Below are 19,542 nucleotides of genomic sequence, written 5' to 3' on the forward strand. Positions count from 1 at the left end.
CTAGTTAATAATGCACGTATCTAAAGATTTGGACCCCTGAATTTACCGACCTAACTAAGCATAACAAATAACACCAGTCCTTAATTTTGAGCTGTAATACATATATAATTGCCATCGCTGATTAAGGTCAATACAATCCAAATCAAAGATGACCTTCCGATTATAATCATTGCACAGCAATTTTGAACATATGGCAAACAAATGGATGAGGGACAGCACAGTTAAATAATGTGGTAAATTATATCTTCCAATTGCCTAGCTTTAACTTTACTAGTGATACTTTTTTCTTGGAAATTTTAAGAAAAATTGAGATCCATAGCACCAGATCCAAAGAAAAACAATACTAATTAGTGACAATAAATATACAAATAACTCGTAAATTTCTGCTTTAAATTTATTGTTGACTAAGCTACACAACATGTAAATCAATATTATTTAGCTTTTCACCTAATTCCATAAAACTTGCAATTTCTGTATTATCAAATTTATCAACCGTATCATCTTTTAGTTTTGGACCTAATCTAAAACCTACTAATGCTTTTATAATAGTTTTGATAAATCCCAAAGAATATTTAAAAGCCCTGGGGTAAGCAACTGATGTTATTCTCTTTTTATGTGTACATCCATCTACTGGTGGTTTGCCATTCATTCTACCTATTATCCAAGTCACTGCTGGTGATGTACCAATAACTGTTTGAACAAAATGACCACTTGTTTTGTCTTCTGAAAATTCTCCAGATTTTAGACCTAATGAACACCAATTGTTGAAAGTAGTACGAGCATCTTCTACAGGACAGATTTTATCTAATGAGCCATGATAAATAAATATTGGTATTTGTGGAACAAAATTAATAGACTGATCTACTATATTGTTATCATTCAAAATTGTCTTTAATGGCTCTAAATTAAGTATTGAAATCCCATCTGGGAAAAATGGATCATGTCCACTGAAAAATGTTGTTAACATCCATTTCACAATTGCATCAAATAAACACTCACTAGTATTATAAAATTTATCAGCATGTTTTGGATTGAGCTTTTGTCTTATGAACTCTTGTAATTCAGTATATTGATGAGCTAGCCCATTCAATACGTTTGGAATAATACCAGCAAATATAGTTCCATCATTTACTTCAATCATAGCCAGTGTGTTTGCGATCATTCCACCTATAACTGCACCAATTAAATTTTTCTTCAATTTTGGTGCATAACTAGGTTGTAACATAGATGCCCAAGCTGACAGAAATCCACCACCTGAATATCCGTAAATAATCGTATTAGCATCAGGATCTAAACCAGTAAGCTTTGAGGAACTTAAAGTTGCTTTTATAGTATTTAAAATAGCATAACCCGCTTGTTTTCCAGCACCAAATGCAGAATCTGGACCTTCATAATCTGGAATTACAACATAATATCCTTGATTTAATAAGATATCAATATTAAACATTTCAAGCTGAGTGGCCATATCTTGAAAAGGTGAACCCAATTGGATAGCATATGAAGGAGCACATCTACTAGTAATACCATCTTCAAAAGGCTGATAACTAATTAATTTCTCAGGATCTGCATTATATGGTTTAATTATAGTTGCTGCAATAACATTAGGTTCATCTAATGAATCTTGTGATCTAATTAAAATTTGCCATGCTCCATCTACATTAATTGGAACAAGAAAATTGGACAATCTACCAGGTTCTACTCTTGATCTCAAAATGGTCCCAACTGGTTTTGACTCAAACCCTTTTGGAGGATTATAAAATTCATCCTCTGATGGATCTTTTGTAGGATTTCTACCAAAACCTAAAGCAGCAATTGAATTTACCAACAAGCAATAAATGATAATGAAAAACATCATTGTTTACATTGTGACTCCAGGTTATCTAATGAGAAGAAGTGTGTTTATTTATAGACAGAATTGATAAAATCGCTGTATCCCACCTTGCATTGACTTGCAACATACATTATGGAAATATTGGTAATGATGACTGAGCTGAATATATGTGTTCGACCAACTCAGCAGCACATTATGAAATATCTTGTCCACTTTCTATTAACTGGCTCTTAGCTATTGGTTTATTACACTATTTGGCGATGATTCATAGTTATTGAAATTGGTTTTTAGAAATTACTATTGAATTAATTAGAATGATTAGATTATTATACTAGTTCATTTCATATTTGACAAAACTTCTAATAATTTTCACATTGCATAAACATACAAATTCAGTTTTGGAAACAAAAACATCGTACCTAATTGAAATTGCATTTCTGAACCCTTTCAAGGTATTGCTTAAGCTAGTGACAACTCTTCACCTTTGAGTATGGAAATACATGCACCAATAAACTAACAAATCCAATTTTTCAGCTGCTTATCTAATTGATTAAAGCTGTAATTAATTGTAAAAGATCACCATTCACTGAGCTAGACCTTTGTTGGAGTAGGTATTGAGACCAAGAAACAACAAAGGTTATATGTTTAGATGGAAATTCCTAGATTTTTGTATCTTGGAGTTACTGTATTTGAACTAATTCTTTGCTCCACCAAAACATTATATCGACATAACTTCTGAAGAAACTTGTAATCAAGTCATTTTTAAGAAAAAGTTTATGAATCACCTTTAATAACATAACAAAGCATAAACGTTGATTGAAATTTGATAAGGTTGTTGTAGTTGTTAATACTTGGTTGTGTATATACCATTTTTTAGATTAAAATTTTTTAGTATACAAAGTTGGTGATCTTTTTTTCTGATTTATAAAACCAAGTACTAATTTAATACAAATATAAACCAATCCAGCAGCAATGGTCAAATTAACTCAAATAGATGATGAAACTCAAACTGTATACCCAGATGGAACAACAACCATAAATAAAGTTGAAGTAAATGAATATGATGAATCAGATTCAGAATTTTCAGATGATGATGAAGATGATTTTGATTTGGCAAATGAAACAATATATGATAGAATTGTAGCATTGAAAGATATTATATCTCCACAACAAAGAGATGCTATTTCCAAAATTGCCTCAACAGTATCAACTTATTCATCATATATAGCTTCAAATAGTGGTAAATTATTATGGGGATTAACTTCAAGCTCACTTTTATTAGGTGTACCATTAGCTTTGGCTATATTATCAGAAACTCAATTACAAGAAATGGAAAAAGATATGAGTTTACAAAAATCCGCTCAAGATGTTTTAGCTCCTGGTAGTGAAGATGCTTTTGGTGAAAAGAAAGCTATCGCTTGATTGGTGTATGTGATTACTTGTATATATTATATATTGTATAACATTTATGATATATAAAAACTGTCTAATAAATTTTTGTCTAGAATTTCTATTTTAATTAACTTTTTTATGTTTTATGGATAAGGCATAAATGTCTAAATATTGAGTTATTTCTGTTATAATTTCTGCAACAAATATTCCATGAATACCTAAAGTTACCCCAAAACCTAACCAACTTATAGCATTTAATACTTTGTTTTGGTTGTATTTGTAAATGTTTATCAAAATTTTACTCAAAATTAATTGACCTAATGGTACAAACATTGGAGTTTGAATCATTGGGAATTGTTGTAATGTTAAATGAGCTAAGATGATTCGACCAACACTGAATGCGATAGTACAACCAATTGATAAAATTAGTGGGAAACCATAGTCTGTTACAATGGTTGGGTAAAACCAGAGATAGACTATAAGTAATCCATAATATGCAAAGAATGGTATTAAACCTTGATAAGCATTTTTAATTTCAAAGTTAGTCTTTTTGTTATCTTCGCCATCTTTGTCTTCATAATATTTTGCAACATTGTTCATTGCTGAAATGATATTAAAATACAATGACCCTAAACCTAAAACAACATAAATCAATGAACTATTAATTTGGTAAATTCCATAACCAAATGAAGTTAAGTTTAAATCAAACAATTCGATATTCCAAATATCTGGTCCAAATATACCAGTCAAAATATAAACAGAACAAATCATTAATATACCTTCAACAGGACCTGAAAATTTAGACAAAAATAATTTATGAGTATGATATTCTTCCCAAGTTGATGTATAAAAATTACAAACTGATGCAAATTGTGATAACATTAATAATCCTCCATATCCCATTTTCATAACACTACCAAAAACAATAGCTCCTAAAGTAGTATTTATAGCATCAATTGAATGATCAAATAATTCACCCAATGGACCACTTTGTCCTGTTCTTCTTGCATGACATCCATCACATCCATCAAATGTTTGATACATAAATAATCCAATTGCGTAAAAAAAATAACACCATCTTGGGGATGTCTCATTTAAGTAAGGATCATAGTAAAATACAACTAATAAATTTGCAATAATCCAAAATAATCCTAATAATGTAATTAAATTTGGTGCCATTGAAGTTGGAAAAATTAAAACAAACCAATTCCACCATTTTTTTAATACATATTTTGATATTAATGAATGATCTTCTGATTGATATTTGTATAACTTTAAATTATGTAATTTATCTGTAGGTATGAAAAGTCCCATTTTTTTGTTGTGATAAGGTAATGAATTATATTTGAAATTTGTGAATAATTAAGATGATGATGTTTATATATTTGGTCTACTTCAAATTGATTAATATACCCAAATAAAGTTAAATCAAAAAAATTCCCTAGTTTAAGTAAATAAGCCAAGCTTTAATTGATGATAAGAATTTCAATAAACTTTCAATTGACTTAAAGTTAAAACTTAAAATAAGTTTTTATAAATGATAATTCTAATAATATTGTTATTGTGATTTTAAATTTTCAATGTTTCATTGGTAGCAACTTTACAGAAAATGAAGAAAAATAAAATTTATTTTTTTAATAATTTATCTCACGTTTTTCGCTTATGATAATTTCATTTATGTTGCTATTATTAACACTGGATCTATGAGTTGTTAAGATAGTATTATGAAATAATCGAACTTTTGCATCTAGATAATCTTATAAATTTCAAAGAATTTCAATTGAATTAAGACAATAACTATTATAAGATTAGTTAATTGAATTAATAATTTTTCTCGAATTTGGTTGCAAAATGCTAATGAATTATGCTGCAAATAAACTCGAAAAATACAATTGACACTGCAGCTCTATGAATTAATTTGAGAATATGCATATTCCAAACAACATATTCTATCAAATCAAAGAGCCACGTCATTTAATTATTAATCTTTTACACTAATGCTCCCTCGAGTAGTAACAATGCTACCGCGTGTAGTGACAAATAGACATTTTCTGACATAGAAGAATTGACAAACTATAACCATAATTTTAATTCACTTTATTAGCTATATAAGCAACTATATAGTATTGAGAGTCGGAAAACGTCACCCAAAATTGTCATCAAATTATGATTAGAGATCTTCCAACTCTAATGGAGTTAATCTTAAATAAGGTTTGATGATTTAATCAAATTTCATAAAAGTCAATTGATTTCTAAAATTATTACCACTATTAACGTCTATACTGACAACGGCATAGTTTAGTATAAGCACATAGTTTATTAAATACACAGTTTCAAGACTCGATCCTAAAGCTTTTTGCATTGTTTCTCATAACATTGATTATAGGTGATTCATCAACTGTAGTCGTTGTTTAAGTTTGTTGATTTTGGCTGCAAATCTTATTGGTTTATTACAAAAATGGTCATTATTTCATTGACTTGTGCACACCAAGTCTTTTGAACACAAAGAAGTTATACTTTTACGTAATTGATACCATTGACTACATTCTACAGATTGTAAATTGAGAGAGCATACCTCATAAGTTTATGAATTGAAAATTTATATGTCGGAGTTCATATAAACTTTTTCAGCAATTTCAAATTGTGTTAGTATTATTCCACATTATTGGGTATTCCTCTGCATACCTTTCCGTGATACTTTTGAATCACGATTTTTTAACCTTTTTTCTCAGTAGATTATCAATTAGTAGTGTTTTAGAATATTAGTAGTATTTTAAAATAAAAAGATTAAGGGCTTGGTCCAACTGGCATAAATTACTATTTTTCAACATCAAAAATGATGTGAAAAATTTTGAAATTTGTTAAACGATAGTAAATTTCGTCGAAGCTGATAAATTTTTGTCTTTTAATTATTTACCTAGAGTTGATGAAATCTATTTTCGTTCAATGTTTCAGTTTTAATTTAGTGTTAAATTCTATTTTGAATTCTCGCACGATAATATTTTTAAATTCTCATGCAATTTTGGTGGACGAAATAATATGTGAGAACAAAATTCCAAATTAAAGTCATCATTTTGAATATCATCAATACCATCAATTTTTGTTAACAACGATTAAGTTTAAGGATGTCAAACCAACAAATATCACTAAAGAAAGTCATTTACCATCGAAGACTCTTATAAAAATAAATTATTCATTAGTGGGGCCTCGGATATTAAAGTTCAACGAAAATCATATAATTTTCGAATACAATCATGTCTCGTAAATAGATGAGGACACGATGAAAGTACGTTCAACTATGTTATTCTCTGTTACGCAACATGTTGATCTGGCTTGCTTAACAAAAGCTTGATCAACAAAGCTTTAACAGAGACTTTTATATCAAAAATTACTAACCAAGTAGTAGTCAAGAACCGTCAGAGTCACACGAACAGCTTCTTGAAACTTCGGAAAAGAAATGGATTTGTTTACTTCAAATTTTAAGTTCTTATTGTAAGCATCTCGATGTTTCAGTTTCATGTCTATTGATATTGACATCATTTCATAATACTTACAAGGTCTGAAATTTCACTTGGTAGTTTTTTTCTGACTTGGTTGCAAAAACAAAAATTATTTTATTAATGTTTAAAAAAACTAATACATTTTTACCATTTATATTTATTTATCAATTGTTCACCTAATTTATATCATATTCCATTACTAGTCTTTAATTTTATTCTAATTGTGCCTACTCAACAAGGTTTCAGAACTTAAACATCATCATACCCTTTCAAAACACCTAAAGAATATACGTATAAAAAAACATTGTGATATATATCAATAATCAACAACACGTCAAATTTTTTACCATATTGTATTAAGTTTCATGATTCAAGTATTAGAAAGATATGTCAGATAATCAAAATCAAGAAGAATTAGAAGGTCTTGCAAAGTTGGAGTCATACAATATTAGAAAACTTGATCATAAAGTTGGAGGATATTTTTCAAATGTCCGTACAATGACTTCATTGGGTCCATTAGACTTAATGGAATTATGGCATGTGTTTGGTGCAGGCAGGGAATGTAAATTTATGGCCATCAATATAAAAACAGGAGATTTGAAATACAAGTCTGGTAAAATTTACTGTCTTGGGTTTGAAGAGGATTCACCTTTATTAGAATTAAGTATAAACCCTCATAAGGGTAGTTTGGATTTAATTATTTGTGCAAATCAACAAGTTTTTGCTAGAAATGGAACAAAAATAGATGACAGTAGATACAATCAAAAACTTGATTTCACTTTGTTGGATGATGCTTATCATTTACCCTTTTATAAGGATCGAGTATTGGTACCAGAAATCTATTTTAGAGCTCAGAGCATTATCAGGGGTGCCACAGAAAATGAAGAAGCTGCTGAAGCCTTACGTCGGTGGATAGAAATTCTCGGTATTGATATTTCTTTGACACAAACATTTATTAACTTGCTTGGTTGTTTTTGCAAATATGGTAATATATATGCAAATAAAATTGTGGTTAGTGGAAATTCTAAAGAATTTCTTAAAGCTTTGTTCAATAAGTTGGGTTTTAGTTATAAACATCTGGGTAACGATTTACTTTTATCAGCCTTTGATGAGAAGAATAAGATTCTTATTGATTACTTTAGACATTTATTTAGAATTAATGCTGAAAATCAAGTTGCTTCTGTTACTGGTGGAAAGGCCAGATTGATACCGGAACTTATTTTCAAGTTGGATAAAGTAGCTGCTTATTCATTCTTACTGGGTATGGGTTGTAACAATGATGATTACAAGGAGAAGATTGATATAACCACAAATCATACTATGCTAGTTGATCATATTCAAAGATTGGGAGCTCACGCAGGAGTTTTTTATTCCGTGCGCAATACCCCTAAATTTTGGAGAATTACCATATATTTTGAGTTAAAGGAAAACTCATTTCCAATCTTTACCCCGGATAGGATCAAAAAAATAATGGTGAAAGAAAATTTCATATACTCAATAAAGTTTGATCAAGAAGATGAATTTGATCATTTATTGGTTAATTCAGCCTTTAGGGATGAAGAAACACTTTTGTTTACAAGAATGGATAGACCAGTCTTATTAAAAAGTTATAGTGACGGTCATCATTCAAAATCCTGAGTAAGTGTTTTACATTCAAAACTCTTGTTTTGAGAGTTTGTCTTTGGTTCTTTGGTTTCTTTTAATTTGAATTGTTTCGGTTCTTAATTTTTATATTGGTTTTAGTTTTTTACATAATTTCGGTAGTTTAATTTGAAAAGTTCAATAAAAAGTCAATTCTTTGTTTAATTGCAACCGTTCGTAAACTTTTGAACGTATAGACGCTACTCGTAATTGGCATCAACTTAGCATTGTTTACCAAGAGCTCAAGATCAGACAAAGGAGTTTATTTTGAACCTACGTTGCATGAGATGCAAAATGTTAAATTGCTTGACTTCAGACAACATAAAATCATAGTAATGAATTTAAAATTTCCGGTTTTACAACAATTTTTATACTCAACAAGTTTCTCTTTGTCTTCAGATTTTAAGTATCAAAAACACGTATATTAAATAGTTAAACTTTAAATTTAAAAAAAAACCACGAAACAACATCAATTTTCTCATAAGTTTACCGACATTTCAAAGATGACCGAAAAGATTTCCTTCAAACCTAATAGTCGAAAAACAACTAAAAACACCACTAAAAACACTCTAATCTATACCTAGTTTCAGTAACTAGCAGCAACAATCATTACACTTTAATAGCATATGCAACCAACACTTTGACCATGCTTACAAACTATCAGCAAGAATAGTATTAATACCAGCTGTGCCATCTTCATTTGATTTTCTAAATATTACAAAACCTGTTGGACTTTTAAAGGAGTACAAAATATTTGGAGCAGTATAAATTTGTGTATCCCTTATGTAATAAGGTTTAAGACTCAAAATCGACCTTTCTCTTGTGCAATCTGTATAGGCAACATCCCAAATTCTTTTTGATCCAGGAACATATCTTATGTATGGACTTTTATCAATCAATGCATTATAAGCTTCTTTAGAAATAGGTCTTTTCCCTTTTCTTACTTGAACTTTCTTATATGTTGTGTATTCTTCTTTGGGATCCTTCATATAAGTCCTAGTTGAATGACCAGCATTGGTGATTACTCTTTGTAGCCATTTTCTAAATTCTTCTCCTGATGTGGCAACCCTATTGTAACTGTCATTGCGGCCATCGGCCATATTCAATCCTCTTAGGAAACAATTTAATTCCGTTTGGCTTAAAGAATTGAACCATGTTAATTGATCTGTAGGTTTCACTGAAGCAATATGAACAATTGAGTTGTCTGGGTTTAGTGTACAATGTTTGTACTTCGACCCAAAAAATTTTGTAAATAATATTCTCCATTTGTGATTTGTTATTGCAATTGTAAATATTTCAACAACATCTTCTTTTTCTTGCTTGACCTCAACATCTTCTTTTTCTTGCTTGACCTCAACATCTTCTTTTTCTTGCTTGACCTCAACATCTTCTTTTTCTTGCTTGACCTCAACATCTTCTTTTTCTTGTTTGACCTCAACAACATCATCTTCATCAGTTTCATTCATTAAACTATCCACGTTGTTTCTTTCCAGTGACTCATCATCTAATAAGTTTACAACAGTTTCATCTTCATCTCCAAGTATTGCTTGACGGATGTCTTCTGCATGTCTTCTAGAAATGGCATCTTCATAAACATTTAATGAATCATATTGAACAATATCATCAGCTGCAACTGCATTATTACCTCTATCAGAAACTACTTCACCAAGATTGGTTGGTACCACATAGTCTTCTTTCGGTAAAACAACTCTTCTATAATAACCTCTAAAATCTATACCAACCCTCATATTTAGAATTTTTAACAATCTTTCAATATATATGATATCACGTTTTTTATGTTGACTTATCTGAACTGCTGCACAATTACCAGTACTTGTGAAGTGTAAAGTACCATCTCCACAAAAGAAGCCGAAATATTCCATAAAACTTAAAAATTGGACATACAGAATTAGTCCTAAATATTCTCTAATAGTTTGAACATTGCTTCTGTAATCTTTGTCAATAACCCAGCCGTTGTTTGACATACTTTTTAATTGGTATCTATCAAGCTTATAAACATCTTCTTTTTCATTATAACTTCTTTTAATTCCAACTCTTTCATAAGCAATTTCCCTTTCTTCTGTTGGTGGTACTTCAACTTTGAATCCATTTACAAAGTCATAAGGCTTTTCGGTATTTGGTTGAACTAAGAATTTTTGATTTTTTGAAACAACTAAATTTTTATAATTTCTCAAAGAATGTGGACACAAAGTTGAAACCAGAACTTTTTCTAAAAAATGATACTCTATTTGATTTGTATCTTTATTATGACAACCAATTCTAGTTGTTTTAAAATCAACTTCACTTACCACTTCGTATCCATGCTCAGTTAAAATATCTGTTTTGCTGTCAACCCCGTTTGCATTTTCATCATCAATAGGATTATATTCTTTTTGCACCCCACTTCCAAAATTCAATTTCTCATCTTTAAAGATCCAATCATCTACTGGAAGATTTTTATAATCCTTAAATTCATCATCATAATCTACTTTATCTATTCTTTCATTAGCAAATAAATTATAATCATAATAAACAGTTGGATCAAATGATGAAATTTGTTTAAATATATCATGAGACAATTCATGATGTCCCAAGTTCTTGAAATCTAATTCAACCTCATCATCTTTCTTTGCCGTATACCTTGTTCTAGCTCTAGCTTGTTTGTATATTAGGTCATTTTCTTCCAATAATTGGTTAGTATCTAATTCATCAGCATTATCTTCAAATTTTTTGCTAAAAATGTTTTTTATCAACTGCAACTTGTCACCTTTGTTTCTAGAAAAAAAGTTAAGTTTTTGATGATTTGGTGATGATAAGTTCAAATTCAGCTGAAATAATGAAGTAAAGGATTGTTGGATGGTTGTTGTTGGGGATCTAGAAGATGGAAGCGAAGGTGCTTGAATTGTTTGTAAATTAGTTGGAAAGATGGTAGTAGCTGAAGGTGCACGAGGTTGTGAAGATGAGGAAGGTGCGTTTAATCTAGAAGCTGATTGAAAAAATGATGTAATTGGACTTTGTTTTGCTTTAAGTTGTGTTGGTTGAAGTGGTTTTTTTTTTGAATTTGAACTTGAAGTGGTTGAGGACCGGAGTGGAGCAACAGATGATGGAGCAACAGATGATGGAGCAACAGATGATGGAGCAACAGATGATGGAGCAACAGATGATGATGAAGCAGCAGATGATGAAGCAGCAACAGATGATGAAGCAACAGCAGATGATGAAGCAACAGCAGCAGATGATGGAGCAACAGCAGATACTGAAGCAACAGCAGCAGATAATGGAGTAGCAGATAATGGAGTAGCAGATAATGGAGTAGCAGATAATGGAGCAGCAGATAATGAAGCAACAGCAGATGATGAAGCAACAGCAGCAGATAATGGAACAACAGTAGATGATGGAGCAGTAGCAGATGATGGATGATGTCTTTTGGCTGTTGTTTTTGAAAAAAATGAAGAGATTGATCTCTTTTGAGACAATGCTCGTTGTTTTGATGGTGGAGTATTTGGTATTGATGATGTTGAGCTTGATGGAAGAAATGGACTGTTTGAATTTTGTTCAGCTAATGATTGTGGTTGTGCTGGTGGAAAAGAAGTTATTCTAGTATCTTGTGTTTGACTTGATGATCCTGGAGCAGCAACTGATGAAGCAACAGATAATGGAGCAACAGCAGCAGATAATGGAGCAACAGCAGCAGATAATGGAGTAGCGGATAATGGAGTAGCAGATAATGGAGTAGCAGATAATGGAGTAGCAGATAATGGAGTAGCAGATAATGGAGTAGCAGATAATGGAGTAGCAGATAATGGAGCAACAGCAGATGATGGATGATGTCTTTTGGCTGTTGTTTTTGAAAAAAATGAAGAGATTGATCTCTTTTGAGACAATGCTCGTTGTTTTGGCGGTGGAGTATTTGGTATTGATGATGTTGAGCTTGATGGAAGATGTGGTCTGTTCGAATTTTGTTCAACTAATGATGGTGGTTGTGCTGGTGGAAAAGAAGTTATTCTAGAATCTTGTGTTTGACTTGATGATCCTGGAGCAGCAACTGATGAAGCAACAGATAATGGAGCAACAGCAGAAGATAATGGAGTAGCAGATAATGGAGTAGCGGATAATGGAGTAGCGGATAATGGAGTAGCAGATAATGGAGTAGCAGATAATGGAGTAGCAGATAATGGAGTAGCAGATAATGGAGTAGCAGATAATGGAGCAGTAGCAGATGATGGATGATGTCTTTTGGCTGTTGTTTTTGAAAAAAATGAAGAGATTGATCTCTTTTGAGACAATGCTCGTTGTTTTGATGGTGGAGTATTTGGTATTGATGATGTTGAGCTTGATGGAAGAAATGGACTGTTTGAATTTTGTTCAGCTAATGATTGTGGTTGTGCTGGTGGAAAAGAAGTTATTCTAGTATCTTGTGTTTGACTTGATGATCCTTTCAAAGGTTGTTGTAATTCATGGAAATTGACATCATCTGTCAGGGAGGTAAATTGTTGTGGAAGTAGAACTGGGGGTTCCATACTGGTGAGATCAACTTGATTATATGCTTCATTTGCCGCGGAATGATTATTTGAATCGTCATTGTCCCCTGTGAGATCGATAACACTTAATTGAGAAGAAAGATCGTTGATGATTGAAGATGATGATGAAGAGTCAACGACTTGTGGTACCATTCTTTTTTTGTTTACGGTGAAGTTATCATCCTCCTCCAGTGACGAGTCTCGAAACTTCTTATTCCTGGTTGAATCTTTCATATTGAAACGTTGATTTGATGCTGTGAATGATTTTGTTGTTGAAAGGAAATAGTTTTTGGTGATTTTTGAATTATTTGTCTATTATGCTGGATTAGATATGTATAATGAAGAAATAATATTGATTAGGGTTTGATTTGGTGAAAATGAGTGATTCGTTGAAAGTATGAAAACGAAGTTAAGTATCAAAAAAAATTAATTTACAATTTGAAATTATGAACAACACTTAATACTTGTAATATAATAAAATCAAATTTTCATAAGTATAATAAAATTAATGCAGTATGTGTTACTCCTTAAATTATTTGTTATTAAAATTGAAATTTTATTACTGAGCATTCGTGTTTCAGATTCTCCGTAAGTATGGTAAAATACTGCATATAAAGTCACACTATAATATAAATTTTCGATGTAAATATTATAACTCCATCATTTAACTCACCAAGCATATTTAAAGATATAATATTAATTTCGCCCATAGATCAGCTTCGTATCATGAAACATCTTTCTTGGCACGCTTCTCATTCAAGTGTTAATTTCGAATGAATAATAAACTGTAATTATTATTATAAATATTTGGCAGTTCTTTACGAAAATGCATTTTATCTAATGTGTTTTACAGATATAACACTTTTCACTCAACTAGAGAGACATAATTTATTTTGTAATTATTACTTGACAAATTCGACGTTCTTCAAATCTTGATCAAAAAAGTTTCTACTATTATTATCCTAAATACTGCATACTAAGTAACCTGTTTTTAATAGTACACATGCATATGCTTCAATAATTTCGTCTAAATTTTGTACTATGTTTGTTTCAGAATTTCGTATATAATAACAATAAAAATAAAATTCAAATTGTCCATCCTAATAAAATCTCTGTTTATTAATTATAAAATGTGGTTAAGCTGACTGGACATTGAACTTTTCGTACATCCAACACTTGAAGAGCGAGTATTTCTAAAGTCTAGCTCGTTCATTTTCCTCGAATTGTTTATCCCAAATGATTTTTGTGTTAGTTTGATATTATTTATTTAATTAAAATAGCCTGTACGTTTGAATTTTAAAATAAGGTTTTGTTAGTACAAAATTATAAATTATAATACTGTTTCTGTCGCTTTGGGTTGTCCCTCCACATTTGGGCTGCCCCCAGAACTAGATATTGATCTTATTATGACTGTGAAGAAATTCAAGCCATATTTGCTGAATATTGTTGTCAGTAATAATTCCGCTAAAAGCATAATTCTAAGGCTAAAAGACCCTTAGCTGAGACTTAGGAAAATAGTACTAAATGGTAATAAAGAGTACAGTTTAATACTTAATATAACACCTTTACTTTCATCGTCTTTGATAATCTTAATGCAATTTGAGTTGTTTAACTGAAAATGTTTTTATGCATTTGTCTATTGTACTTTTTAACTATTCTGATCTTTTATTACAACTGCTCGACACAACAAACGTCTAAAAACGTTGCTACACTAGCATTAAAGGGTAATAGCAATCTTTCAGTCTTTGGATCACTCTGAACCTCTTTAAGGTCAATGTATATGTTGGTATACGATAATTTACACCAGCTTTTAAAACTTAATTTCTTTGTTACAAAACCACTAGGTCAATTTTGGTAAGTAAAATTTAATAGAAATCTCTTCTTTTGAAACAAAATCAATGATTTTTGGCTTGTTTAGTACGTTATTTTGAATCTGGATTAGTCAAATGCTATACTTGAGTCTGAAACTTTTCGTAGCTCCAAGACGATTTTTCATCAACATCATATCGAGCTACTCTGAACACTTTGAAAAACTCATATCTAGCTATATGGAACTCAGATATTGCATTGCGTCAATCTGAGGTAGATTCTGAAAAGTGCCCTCTATATCGGCTTCTGTAACGACTGAAAACATGTGTCGAAGCTGCAAATTTTGCGGAGGATGACTAGGTAGAAACATAAGTCGAAAAGAAATATTATAAAAGATTCATTTTACACTCTTAGAATCTAATTCTTTATGTGTGGAAGATCGTTACTTCATAATTCTCTTTTTCTCTACATGTTTGATAAATAAGAAAATCACCTCCCCACAACTCACTGAGACGATTCAACGCAGCAGAGAAATCTAAATCTACTTCATAAGTGCTATTTTATTACTACTTAGTTAATCAAATTTGATAATTTATTCTTCAAGATCCAAAGGAGTTAATCTTAAGTATGGCTTGATGATTCTAAATTTAGGAAACAAGGTTTTAGCTTCTTCATCTGACACTGCTGGGCTTACAATAACGTGGTCACATTAGAATTGGTCAGTATCTCTGGTTAACAAAACAGACATTGTTTCTTGTTGTTGTTGAAGTATATCATCTTGAAAATAGTATTGTTGATGATTTAAAACAAAAATTGGTAGCAACTATTTTTTTCGCGCAAGAAAAAAAAATTTCAAATCTGGTAGCATCAAAAAATTAAACTGTGGATCTTGATAAACTATTTTCATGATAATACTTCAACAACTCTAGAACAATGTTAGTAAAATAAAAAATACATACCCCTTGACCCAGTTGATTGGAGTGGTAACTCTATATTTATCACCAGTTTGTAATGAATCAACAATTCTTAAAACTTCAGCAGTGTTTCTACCAGCTAAATTTGTATAGTTAGTATCAAATTAAATTAAATGAATCAATTGAGCCAATTCTGAATAATCTAGCATAATTGCAACATACTTGAAGCTGGGTAAGATAAAATAGTTCTAATTTTCTTTTTTGGATCAATGACAAAAACTGATCTAATAGTTAATTGAAGACCTTTATTATCAACATTAGTAGCATCTTGATAATCAATCATATCATAAGCATTAGCAACTTTTCTTTCTGGATCAGCAACAATTGGGAAAGATAATTTTGAACCAGTAACTTCATCAATATCTTTAATCCAAGCTTTATGAGAATCAGTATTATTAGCTGATAAACCAATTAATTTAACATTTCTTTTTGCAAATTCTGGTTCTAATTTAGCAAAAGCACCTAATTCTGTAGTACAAACTGGAGTGAAATCATCTGGATGAGAAAAAAGAATAGCCCATGAATCACCAATATAATCATGGAATGAAATTGGACCATTTGATGAATCAGATTGGAAATCTGGAGCAGTTGAACCTAATCTTAAAGTTTGATTTGATGAAGACATTTTTATAAATTGAATTGACCTAATTTAAATTGAATACAATAATTGATATCGTTGTTGTTTAAAATAGAAAAAAAAATCTATAAATATATATATAAATTTTAGATTTGTAGGAAATTAATTAATATAAATAATAATAATAAAACTGAAAAATAATAAATCAAAACCACAAGGGGGAAGAAATAAACAAAGTAAATTATTGAAAAAATTATAAAAGTAATATTACGAAATTCAATTAATAATTTTACACAATATACAGACAAACTTAATTTCAATTTCAGTCTTAGTTTCACTTCTTGGACAAACTTTGAAAAAATATCTATAATTGAATTGCGGCTCTCCAGTAGGGTCTATCTCAACCCATACCTCTAGTCGTTTAATCTATTACAGCTAGTTTCTGAATAATGCTTCAAGAAATTCAACGCTGAGGTGTCTTTTGGAACAACAAGGCAAAAAATTTTGGGAAATCTTAATCAATACTTCTCAGATTCTAATTTTGATCACCAATTTAATCTAAAATCAATATTGTATAAAATCACGTGACCATGTGAGTTTAATAATTATTCAAATCATTTAGAATATTCTGTTTCAAATTAAGACTAAGTTAAATTTGGACAAAAACAATTGAAAAATAAATTTGCAATTCATCCAAGAAAATGTATGCAATATCGCAAAAATAATTATGGCACAAAAACAACTGGAGTTACTACACGACTAGCTTAAGTAAGGTTGATGAATAGACCAAATGTGAAATAACTCAACTCTAAATGAACTAACCACCATTGAGACTCAAACTAATCAGCCAAGGAAAAGTGGACGTATACTCACTTAAATTACTCAACTTATTGCAGAAAATAAATTGACCCATCAGCGGATAAGGTATTAACCGCTCTTTCAGATATTTTCGAGAATTCAATGCTAACGACAAACAAGTTGCATCAGACAACCTACAAAACCAATGCTATTTTTCGATGTTTGGTCGAATGATATACATGGAAGAATTGATTACTTTCAGCTTCATCAGCTTCATCGATGGTACCTACGTCTTGTCCGTACTCTGTAAGTGAATAATAATTTTTCTTTAAAATCTATATGCTTTACAATTTATCATCATCAGAATCATCTATGTCAACACCAAAATCATCTAATTTTTCACCTTGATCATTAGTCCAATTACTTCTTTTGGATTCAGTTCTTGGATCTAGTATCTTTTTCAATTTCGAGTAATTTTTTATATTTTTGAGTTCTTCATTTGTTGGAGTTTTAACTTCAATTTCATGATTACCACCATCTGGAGGCCAAGGTAAATTTAATTGATCATCCTCTTTATAATCTATTGATGGCTCCAAATCATGCCCATTCTCTGAAGGTTTTGACCATGGTAATAAAAACAAGAAGGGCCCACCTAAAGCTTTTGTTATATTTTGCCATATTCCATAATCATAAGGAAAAATCAAATCATCAATTGTGAAATTCTCAGGTACTTCATTTGATGATTCTTCTGTTTGTAATGGTTCCTCTCTATAATTAGTCCAAGTTGTTAATTTTGGTAATTCTTTATCATGAAGTTTTCTATAATTTAATTTTATTGATTCCCATAATCTATTACTATCAAATTGACTTTCAATTCTATCCCATTCCCATATTTCAATTTGAGTCATTCCTTTACAGATATTAATAAAACACCTTATAAATAATAAACTTATACTAATTAAAACAAATAAATTTATTGGAGTTAATGCAATAACTGCTGCTAATTCTGATCTTTTGATTAAATAAATTGGTAAATCTGAATTATTGTAATATTCTATTATACGATTAACTTGCTGAGCAAATAAAAATGAAGTACCAATTATAACCCAAACTAAAAATCTCATAAAATGTGGTAAATTTTCATGACCAACACAATTTAAAGTCCAAGGACAATGATGATCCATTGATAATATACACTTTTTACATTTGGAGCAATGATGAGCTCTGGGTGGTTTGTAATTTTTACATTTTGAACAGTACCTTTTCCATTCTCCTTGTTTAGGTTTATAATTTGTTGGTGGACCTCCTGGTGATTTAAAAATTGCAAGTATATATGATATCCAAATCATGGTGACTATTGATTGAAAACATATTTGTTCATTAATTGTTAGATGATGATATAGTATGAAAATATGAGAACCATATGACAATACAGCAATCACGATACTAGGTATTATAACTCCCAACAATGGCCATTTAAATTGTAGAACCATATCTTGAGTAGTTGTCGTGCGCAAATTGATAAATTTGAATTTGGTTGTAAAAAGTGAGTATTAATTTTTGTTAGTGGCAATTTTCATAATTATCACCAAACTTTATTAGATAAAACTACAAAATGGTATGTATAATCGCTGAAGCTTCAATTGAGAATTGTATACTAACAAACTAACAGACTTCAATTGGTACTGGTTATGATTTATCAAATAGTGTTTTTTCACCAGGTATGTTGATTTTTATTAATACTTTTCATTTTCATTTAGATTTACTAACTATTCATAGATGGTAGAAATTTTCAAGTAGAATATGCAATGAAAGCAGTTGAAAATGGTAGTACATCAATTGGTATCAAATGTAAAGATGGGATTGTTTTGGCAGTCGAAAAAATTATAAATTCAAAATTATTGATACCAAACAAAAACAAAAGAATTCAAACAGTTGATCGTCATGTTGGAGTAGTATATTCAGGTTTATTACCAGATGGACGTCATTTTGTCAACAGATGTAGAGATGAATCACAATCGTTTAAATCAATATTTAAAATTCCAATACCAGTACCTAATTTAATGGATAGAATGGGGATATATGTTCAAAATTATACATGTTATAATTCAGTTAGACCATTTGGTATAGTATCAATAGTTGGAGGAGTAGATGATGATGGACCACATTTATATATGATAGAACCAAGTGGGACATGTTGGGGTTATAGTGGAGCGGCGACTGGAAAAGGTAGACAAATTGCAAAATCAGAATTAGAAAAATTAAATTTTGAAGAAATTACTTGTAAAGAAGCAATACCTATAGCAGCAAAAATAATAAAATTAGCTCATGAAGATAATAAAGATAAAGACTATGAATTAGAAATTTCTTGGATAAGTAAAGAGCATACTGGTGGTAGACATCAGTTTATACCTGATGATTTATTAGAAGATGCAAAAAAACAAGCTGATGAAGAAGATGATGAAGAAGAAGATGAAGATGAGGAAATGGAATCGTAAGT

At 30.4% G+C, this 19,542-nt stretch overlaps 8 protein-coding genes across 8 annotated transcripts; 3 read left to right on the top strand and 5 right to left on the bottom strand. All coding sequences in view use genetic code 12, as the record gives it.

The window, feature by feature from the left end:
* Positions 1-409: 409 nt before the first annotated feature.
* KGF54_005643 (uncharacterized protein) lies at positions 410-1,855 on the bottom strand (the record flags this gene model as incomplete). Its single annotated transcript, XM_051766462.1, has 1 exon — positions 410-1,855. One exon carries the CDS (start codon positions 1,853-1,855, stop codon positions 410-412), a length of 1,446 nt encoding a protein of 481 aa, XP_051617416.1.
* Positions 1,856-2,803: 948 nt separating this feature from the next.
* On the top strand, positions 2,804-3,253 carry TOM22 (Tom22p; the record flags this gene model as incomplete). Its single annotated transcript, XM_051766463.1, has 1 exon — positions 2,804-3,253. One exon carries the CDS (start codon positions 2,804-2,806, stop codon positions 3,251-3,253), a length of 450 nt encoding a protein of 149 aa, XP_051617417.1.
* Positions 3,254-3,346: 93 nt separating this feature from the next.
* On the bottom strand, positions 3,347-4,537 carry KGF54_005645 (bifunctional diacylglycerol cholinephosphotransferase/ethanolaminephosphotransferase; the record flags this gene model as incomplete). The annotated part of the gene is made up of 1 exon (XM_051766464.1): positions 3,347-4,537. The coding sequence occupies one exon, from the start codon at positions 4,535-4,537 to the stop codon at positions 3,347-3,349; it is 1,191 nt and encodes a 396-aa protein (XP_051617418.1).
* A 2,573-nt stretch (positions 4,538-7,110) lies between these two features.
* KGF54_005646 (uncharacterized protein) lies at positions 7,111-8,361 on the top strand (the record flags this gene model as incomplete). The annotated part of the gene is made up of 1 exon (XM_051766465.1): positions 7,111-8,361. The coding sequence occupies one exon, from the start codon at positions 7,111-7,113 to the stop codon at positions 8,359-8,361; it is 1,251 nt and encodes a 416-aa protein (XP_051617419.1).
* Positions 8,362-9,014: 653 nt separating this feature from the next.
* On the bottom strand, positions 9,015-13,118 carry KGF54_005647 (uncharacterized protein; the record flags this gene model as incomplete). Its single annotated transcript, XM_051766466.1, has 1 exon — positions 9,015-13,118. The coding sequence occupies one exon, from the start codon at positions 13,116-13,118 to the stop codon at positions 9,015-9,017; it is 4,104 nt and encodes a 1,367-aa protein (XP_051617420.1).
* Positions 13,119-15,285: 2,167 nt separating this feature from the next.
* PRX1 (thioredoxin peroxidase) lies at positions 15,286-16,292 on the bottom strand (the record flags this gene model as incomplete). The annotated part of the gene is made up of 3 exons (XM_051766468.1): positions 15,286-15,382; positions 15,653-15,746; positions 15,830-16,292. The coding sequence occupies 3 exons, from the start codon at positions 16,290-16,292 to the stop codon at positions 15,286-15,288; spliced, it is 654 nt and encodes a 217-aa protein (XP_051617421.1).
* A 1,094-nt stretch (positions 16,293-17,386) lies between these two features.
* Positions 17,387-18,391, bottom strand: KGF54_005649 (palmitoyltransferase; the record flags this gene model as incomplete). The annotated part of the gene is made up of 1 exon (XM_051766469.1): positions 17,387-18,391. One exon carries the CDS (start codon positions 18,389-18,391, stop codon positions 17,387-17,389), a length of 1,005 nt encoding a protein of 334 aa, XP_051617422.1.
* A 266-nt stretch (positions 18,392-18,657) lies between these two features.
* On the top strand, positions 18,658-19,540 carry PRE10 (proteasome core particle subunit alpha 7; the record flags this gene model as incomplete). The annotated part of the gene is made up of 3 exons (XM_051766470.1): positions 18,658-18,660; positions 18,715-18,763; positions 18,822-19,540. The coding sequence occupies 3 exons, from the start codon at positions 18,658-18,660 to the stop codon at positions 19,538-19,540; spliced, it is 771 nt and encodes a 256-aa protein (XP_051617423.1).
* Positions 19,541-19,542: the final 2 nt, after the last annotated feature.

The sequence above is a fragment of the Candida jiufengensis genome (genome assembly GCF_024610255.1).
Source record: "Candida jiufengensis strain CBS 10846 chromosome Unknown scaffold10, whole genome shotgun sequence".
Classification (NCBI taxonomy): Eukaryota; Fungi; Ascomycota; class Pichiomycetes; order Serinales; family Debaryomycetaceae; genus Lodderomyces; species Lodderomyces jiufengensis.